Here is an 8,501-nt window from a genome sequence, read left to right as displayed (position 1 = left end):
AAATGAGGAGAGAGGAGGGAGAGAGATAGGAAGAACCTTCCATTTCTCGCGGTACGATATCGCGAGTCCACCTCCGTGACCCGTGCCGCGGGGTTTCGATAGGTAAACAAAACTCGGGGGAGTAGAATCATTAAGTTGAGAAAAGTCGCCAGGCGTTTGCCAGGTCTCATTCAGACAAAAAAAGTCAAGCTTACGGTCTCTGAGGATATCCTGGATAAGACAACCTTTCCCAGTGAGCGAGCGGATGTTGAGCAGTCCGAAGTTGACGCCGGCAATATCGCTGTTGCGAGGAGCATTAGCCGACCTAGCCAGGTCGGCCAACACGCTGTGGTCCGCGGATCGGCCGTTGTTTCTGCGTGGCCGGCGGGAGGATGACCAGAAGGAGGTGATGCCCTTGGATCTATCGAGGTGGAAGCCCCGACGAGACCCACGGTGGATATATTTCCGGGAGGGACGAAAAGCGATGTCCGGGAAGCGGTGCAGCGCAATATCGCTATTACGAGGAGCATTAGCTGCATGAGTTGTGTATGTTTTAAAAAGAACCAACACGACAGCTCTTTGTTTTCTATCGTTTTGCACCGCTGCAGAAACTGCCGTGTGACCGCAAGTGAGGCTGCGCCGGTGCTACGCCGGGGTTAACACGCTCAGTGGCTTTGTACGTGTGACCGCTCCACAAAATTTGCTCCGGTGTAAAATATTTCACAACAAAATACATTGGTGCAGCACCGGAGCAAATGTGTGCCATGTGAACACCCCTTCTGTCTATTATCCACCCGTCATTGTTCTTCTTTGTCTCTCTGCTTCTCTCTCTTAAAGTGTCGCACTAGATTCTTAAGGACGTACTGTTGCTGTGGTTAATGGCCCAATTTTCAACCCGTCAAAATGACGGACAGCCTTAAGTTTTCTGTCAACTCTTAAAAAAAATCCGTCAATGATGGAAAATCGTCGGTTAATGTACCCTCTGCAGAAACAGAAATATAAAAGATGTAAATGTTTCTACAGTCTTGTTTAACTTAGATTTCGTTACAAAAGACAGGCTTTAATTTGTTATCATAAATCACCCCTCCTCCTCCCGAGTCATCACAAATAAAATGTGAAATTTCAGGTTTGCTTAGGGCTTGGGCCGGGTCGGGCTTAAATACCCGTGGGCCGGGTTGGGTCAGGCTGGATTTTTTGTCCCGATCTTACCTCTAACACACACAACACGGCCATGCACTCGCGCACATATGCATGCATGCCACGATGAGCAACAGCCGGAGCGCCCGAACATAAATAAAACCTGAAGACACAAGCACACAAATCTTTTTTTTTTTGCCCCCATTTCACCACTCACGGTCGACTTGGGACCAGTCTGCTGGCTCTTGGTTGATTGCGATTGACGTATTGGGCACAGCCCTAAAAACAGAAGTAATTCGCTGACTAGCTTAGCACTTAGCACTTAGGGCCGTTGTCTGCGCATGAGCAGTGATTCAGTCATCTGATTGGGTGCCCTCTATGTCAATCAAGTAACGGGATTGATGATAGGCTGACGTAGTACGTTCTGTGTATTAAGCACCGTTGTTAGAATGTCAATGCCATCGCTGAGGCGTTTTCGACAATTGTCGTGTGAAAGCCCGGGAGCCGCATGGAACCAGCCAAAGAGCCGCATGCGGCTCGTGAGCCGCGGGTTGGCCACCCCTGCCCTAATGAAACATTCTCATTCAGACTACTGAAATGTCTGCCGTGTGTGTGCACCAAATGTATGGTGAAGACTCTAAAAATATGGATATAAATGTGTTTGGACTGTTAACTCAGACACTCATTGGCTACTGAATTAGGTACATTTGCGCTATCTCATTCCATCCAAGATGATCGATTCTGAATTTATTTCTAGGAACATTAATTTAGGATTAGGATAACTTTGCATTCATTGATATGAGAATTAACAAGATGTGACAGCTGCACCTAATTAAGCACCCTGTGATTGTATATGTGCATACAGTAGCATAAACATATTTATACACACATAAAAGATGAGTTTAAGTGGACATCGTAAATCACCCAGTCCCACTAATGTCTTTTTCAACTTGCCATGAAGAGAAAGTTTGGCAACCAGAACAGCCAATTTCAAAGCATTTCTGTAGTGTACACTATATGAGCAATTTTTCTGTGATTTTTTTCCTTTTTGAATTTGTTATTATTTTTTTTTTTTGGTTGTTTTATTTTTAACTATTTAAAATAAGGTCCCCGGAGAAAAAAAACGCTGAATTTAGGTAATTCTATTCGAACATATGCACCACAACCTGAAATAAGAGGTCAACGAAACCATGAAAAAGTCAAATAAACGATATAAAATATCATCAATATAAAGATTAAATAAACGCCTTTTTTTTAACAAAATGTACTTAGTTGGGATGGGCAATATGGCTAAAAAGATGTGTGTGTGTGTGTGTGTGTGTGTGTGTGTGTGTGTGTGTGTGTGTGTGCGTGTGTGTGTGTATGTAATTAGCTCCACGGTCTGTGAAAATGATTGAACCTCACCTGCTGTAGATATGTAGTACCCAGTTGAGCACAGCAAAAATCTCACCGCTCTCCAGGTCCCAACTGCTAACCTACACAACAAAAAATACTCAGACTAAATATGTACAGCCTTTTGTTTATTGCTACAGTAATAGGGAAATCTTTAAAGTAATTGCTATCAATTGGGTGCATTTACCCAACTGAGGAAATATCTCACCTGTGTCAAGTGAGCATGTAAACAGTGGTGACTCGCCCTAATGTAGGCTCTGGTTAGGCGGTAATGTGGTGGGACACAGGGCTCCAACAAATGGCGTACTGTAGCCAGATCAGCCATGAGCGCATGCTGCAGATTAGAGAGGTGCCTTGCCAAACCTGGGCCCTGTGTGGGAAGGAAAGACACACTACGAAATGGAGCAGTCACCGCCTCCTCTAGTACCTAAAAAGGATGACATCCATCGATTAAGTCATTTACAAATTAGAAACATAGCTCAAGTGAAAAACCTTTATTACATATGCTCGATGTGGCCCACTAGTCTAAAGACTATTATATAATATTGCATTTGTGGGATATGAATTAAGCAGCAACTGTGGACTGAGAATGACATCCCAGTTGCTCAGGGTTCTTGCAATGACCAATAATGGCGGCTCAGTTTGCGAATTTCACAAGACCAAACTCAAAAAACAGGTGAGGCATGAGCGGTTGTTACCTGAGACTTGAGCAACTGTGATGTCATTTTCTGTTGACCCTAAGTGGCAAAATGGCAGATCCCAGCGATGCATGAAAACTGGTGGATTTTGCTGCTTATTTCATATTTCATGAACTTAACATTCATCAGAATTCTGTGTCATGACTAGTGGGTGCGCATAGATCATATTATTGTAAAAAATAAAATAAAATAATTCATAGCAGAGACACCTTGAAAAAACATGCTCTCCAGCAACGAGGTCGTCCAGGCGGTAGGGGCCTAGCATTGCCATCAGCTTGTTCCTGCAGCAGAGTTCTGTCAATAGCCTCTTCCCGCTCTATAATCCTCACAGTTGAAACAAATGATGTGGGGTTTTGGCGAACCACAGCCAAGGCATTGCTCACGACTACCCACAGCTCCTTTCCTGCAGTGATGGGAAATGAAAATTTGTCATGGTGAAAGCAAATAGCATGATGTTTTAGCTAACTTTGTAGAACATCATAATATGTGATAAACTGTTGCCCATTGAGTCATTCCGGAAGGGGAACAAGGGGAACCCCTCCATCTCTGTTTTTTTTTTTCCGTTGCCTGGTTGTGGTGGGAGGCGGGGTTATATCACGGGATGCTGCTCATCTTTGTCAACTGTGGGCCTGCAAAGCTCTTGGAGACTCCTTTGTTATTAAGGGCTTAACAAATGAACTTCATTTAAAATGATTTGACTTTGACAAGAGTTGTTGTATCTGATTTACAACATGTCATTATGGTATGAAGACATGGAATAATTAAAACACATCTATAGGGGTGTTCACACGGCACACATTTGCATCGGTGCTGCAGCGATATATCTTACACCGGTGTAAATTTTGTGGAGCGTTCACACGTATAAAGCTGCTTACTAAATAAAGAGAAGCGTGTTAACCCCGATGCAGCCCCACTTGCGTTCACACAGCCGTTTCTGTGATCCTGCAATTTTCTGTGGCCCTGCAATACAATAATAATAATAATAATAATAATAATAATAATACGGAAATAAAACAGAGAGGCATTGAGCAGGGCATTCGTAAAGTGTACTTCGTTTTCCCCGCCTTCTTTGTGACATATCAAAAAACTACTTCTCCAGACAAATCAACGTTGTGGTCTATCAGACACCGTAAAATGATGAGAGGGAGAAAGGAAAGATGCCGGAAGTACAACAGAGCACGAAAGCAACACATTCAATACCCGTATGTAATCAACTCTTCTCACGCGTTGGGGCGAGTCTACCCCTGTAGTGTTCACACGTCCCATTTTATATTGGTGCTGGCCCGCAAACTAGCATTTACTCTGGAGTAAATTTTTAAACCACCTCCTGAGCGTTGTTAAATTTGCTCCGGTTTAAGCTGTTTTCAGGGGTTACACCGGTGTAACTTTGCACGTGTGAACGCCCTATGGGGCGCAGCCCCGGAGCTACACCAGAGTAAACGTTGCCGTGTGAACACCCCTTATCCTCCTTGTTTGTTTATTTTAAACGACATAATTGTTTCCATGCAATGTTGTTGATAGGGTATATTTTCTATAGTACAGTATACATCATTTATATCATAGCTTGCCGTGTTATCTTTTGTTATTTGTACTGGGAACTTGCTGTGTATTCACTGAAGTAATAAAATAGTTTTTTGAACATATGGTCAACAAAAACAGCAACAAAAAAGAAATGTATGCTTATGTATGTTAATTTGTTGTGGTTGCCTCACCCAGAGTCTCCCCCAGGTTCCTAACACCAGAGAAGTATTTGGACACCAGCTCTTGGTCATCAGTGCTGAGCTCATTTCCTGGCATCCCAGCAGCCCCCTGAAGCTTCCAGAGTATGTCATCCTGCCACTGTTCCAGTTTCATCAGGTAGGCATGGGCTTCCAGGAGTTTTCTTGACTCCACAAGAAGCTCAGCTTGCAAAACCATGCTCCCAACTGCACTGAAAAATAAGGTACTGAACTTTCGGTTGCACGTGATTAAAATGTGGTCAACTGACGCCATTTTCTACTTGTTTCCTAATATGTATGTATATGTGTGAAATAAGTAAATCTCATGGAACTAAAAAATTTTTTCAGGGCGAACAGACCCAAGACGAGAAGACATGTGAGACGTGGAATTTACTCATCGAATGATTCAAGATACAAATACCTACTTTCTTTCCATGCATTATCTAATCCGCGTATCCTCACGATGGTCGGGGACATGCTGGAGCCTATCCAGCTGTCTTCAAGCATTAGGCGGGGTACTGGTTGCCAGCCAATCACAGACCGCACATAGACAAATAAACAATAACACAATTTGGAGTGTTCGATCAACCTACCATGTTTTTACTTTGTGGGAGGAAGGGGTGTAATGGGAATTTGACATCTAACAGGGGGAAAAATATAAGCAACTGTTTGTACCTTTGAATGCTGACCGTACCTTTGAATGCTGACCAGTTATTTTGCGGATAAGTAAAGTTGCCTGCTCATTGCTCATGCACTCGTGTGCATTCTGTGTAGCTGCTCAAAATGCAGATTGTGCTGACCTTCACCACCCCCCAACAAGATAAAACGAGAGCGCACGATGTGGGGGGGGGGGGAGTTGGGGGTCCCTTGACAGATCTGTGAACAGTGTCTCTCCATTTTCATTTTCCTTTCTCAAGTAAATCTCATCATTTTTTATAATATTTGTTGTCTTGGTTTCCCTGGACAAGACAGGGGAGCACCCAGAGAAAACCTACGCAAACAGGGGGAGAACACGTAAACTCCACACAGGCATGCCGGGGCCGGAATCAAACCCTGGACCTCTGCACTGTGAGGTGGATATGCCCACCAGTCATCCACTGTGCCACCAAATACCAATTAATGGATTGTAATTTTTACAAATTATGAGGGGTGAAAAAGGGATATCAAATCAACTCTGGTGAGAGATTCATACACAAAATTAAAGACAAATTTCATTCGAGACAAATACATCAAATATACAGTATGTGATAAGGGTCATGATATTCATATATTCAGCAAAATAAATTGTGCAACCGGTGATGATTTCTCCATTGTGGGACAAAAAAAGGTATTCTTATCTTATCTTATGATGCAAGAAATGCAATAGCTGACCTTTTTGTTACCAGTCATTTCCTGATGTGTTTTGCATAAAAGAGTTTACATACCAATGACACAACCATAAATGAATTGAAATGTCACTGTTTGGCTACCTTTGGAGGAAATACGCTGCTCCTGGATTTTGTTTGGCAAGTACCATATTCCAACTAAAAGCTAATATGTTTGCCACTTCTTAATTAATTAGGGATGAAAGTCCTCCGGATTTTCCCGGAATTCCGGATTTTCACATTTTAAAAAAAATTTCCTATGGAAAATTGAGGAAAAATTGCCTAAAATTAATCTGGACATTTGTTGACAACATTGAACGAACACGCGTTTGAGTTCGTTGTTTTGCTTTCATGAGTGTAGCCTTGTTGATGCACGAACACTAGGAACAGTAAGACCCGTCCCCTCGCATTCTCATGGCCTCACCATATCTCGGAGATTTCGACATTTCGGTGAGAACGGAAACCACAAAAGGTGCACGTGTGCACACAATAGGCAGATTAATCTTTGAGTGTCGATTATTTGAATAGCGTTTTGTGGAAACTAATTCATGCGTGATCGGCCAGGTACGTCCCCAGCGCAATGTTCAAACAGGTAGACAGGCAAGCTGACATACATGCAATAAACGCGAGTGTTAGGAACACCTTCAAGTGGTCATGGCTTGAGGATAAGGACTTGAACAGAGAGTTTTTGTCCGACTACATTACTTGTGACAGACAGTGCATCTTTAGTAGCTGTATGCCCCTAATCTGCCATACATTAAATATAGATGAAAGTGGACTTTCCTGAAAATTTCGGGAAAAAAAATGTATGTGTAATGTCCGATGTTGGGTCCTGTTCACCTTATACAACTCCAAGCATTCAGTGATCCATGTATGTGGCATTGAGTCATAGGCATTAGCGTGAGGGGTCTTGCCCAAGGACCCACACTGGATTTGGCGGACGGGAGACGGGGGTTCAAATCCCGCTTGGGGCAAAAATGAGCACATAACACCATCCAGTGTTGGGCAAGACCCTTCACGCTAATGTCTACCTCATCCAATGATGATAGGCAATAAAACGAATGACATGCCGGCTCAGATGTCGCCCGGCCAAACAAGGTCTGCTTCAGGTGCTGGGGAACCAGAGCATCTTGATGAAAAATGGGCTACTGGAACAAAGCGGAGATGGGCGAGATGCGAAACAATGGCTCTGCTGGAGTGCTACTACTCAAGCAACCCTAGTCAGAGGGGTTACATGCAGAGAATGTGGGCTGAATGGTTCCTTCGAAACCCACAGTCGCGGTTGAGCACGAAAAAACTACAAGCTCAGTGTTCCAACATCCACAAACGGCAATTGCTGTCACAACTTGAGATTGATGAAGTACAACGCAGATTCCATGGTGAAGGGCCCCAGGCTGCCAGATCAGAGGAGGAGGTCATACCAGAGATTGGGAGGCAAGCCCCAATGAATGCAGATGATGAGATTGGGAGGCCAGCCCTAATGAATGAAATGCTGAGCGAGGCAGCAACTGACCTGAAAGCTAAGATCATGGCGAGAATCAAGGCTAGGCAACCTAGGAACCGATTACAACGGCTATGTGAAGTACCACCTGAAAGTCTCATGGAAAGTGTGAATGCAGCACTGAGGGCGATTCCGACCGTAACGATCACGGAAACCAATGAGCTGATATACGCTTCAGCATCAGTGATCCTAGAGATGCTTGGCTATAAGAGCAACCATGGGAGCAATGAGATACTTAACCCACCATGGAAAAGACAGTTGGAGGCTAAGATCAAGGCGTCTCGGAAAAATGTGAGTCAATTGACGGAGGCCCAGAGAGGTGTGATGAAAAGGCTGATACCCGAGAGGTACATCCAGATGACCATACCTGAAGCACTCGAAACTGCCAACCTCCAAGCCTTGTCCAGTCACCTAAAGAGGTACACGAAAGAGAATGAGACCAGATGAATAAACAAGCTGTTTGCAACACAACCTGCGAAAGTGTACGCTCAGTGGCAGGGTCCTAACAGCAGAGCTGACCCACCAAGACTGGAAACTGAAAGGTACTGGAAAGGCATATGGGAGAAGGAGGTTGCACATAACAGCAGTGCACAATGGCTGGTGACCCTGAGAGAGGAGCACAGCAACCTCCCTGAACAGAACCCAGTTACCATAACAGTGGCAGACATACAGGAAAGAGTCTCAGATATGAAGAACTGGACAGCACCAGGCC

At 44.0% G+C, this 8,501-nt stretch overlaps 1 protein-coding gene across 5 annotated transcripts in view; it reads right to left on the bottom strand.

The window, feature by feature from the left end:
- exoc3l1 (exocyst complex component 3-like 1) overlaps window positions 1–8,501 on the bottom strand; it is a 37,382-nt gene that overhangs the window by 22,634 nt on the left and 6,247 nt on the right. For 3 of the 5 annotated variants that reach the window (XM_019865289.1, XM_019865290.1, XM_019865291.1), the window contains 4 exons: window positions 4,919–5,131; window positions 3,416–3,609; window positions 2,717–2,935; window positions 2,521–2,591 (listed from right to left, as the gene is read on the bottom strand). In XM_019865289.1, the coding sequence (XP_019720848.1) occupies window positions 2,521–2,591; window positions 2,717–2,935; window positions 3,416–3,609; window positions 4,919–5,131 (697 nt within the window). Of the gene's footprint in view, window positions 1–2,520; window positions 2,592–2,716; window positions 2,936–3,415; window positions 3,610–4,918; window positions 5,137–8,501 lie in introns of all 5 variants that reach the window. The other 2 variants (XM_019865293.1, XM_019865292.1) reach the window with 1 other exon arrangement.

This window comes from Hippocampus comes, unplaced genomic scaffold (assembly GCF_001891065.2).
Source record: "Hippocampus comes isolate QL1 unplaced genomic scaffold, H_comes_QL1_v1.1 scaffold180, whole genome shotgun sequence".
Classification (NCBI taxonomy): domain Eukaryota; kingdom Metazoa; phylum Chordata; class Actinopteri; order Syngnathiformes; family Syngnathidae; genus Hippocampus; species Hippocampus comes.
The sequence above is the reverse complement of the archived record's forward strand: the minus strand, read 5'-3'. Positions and strand labels throughout refer to the sequence as shown.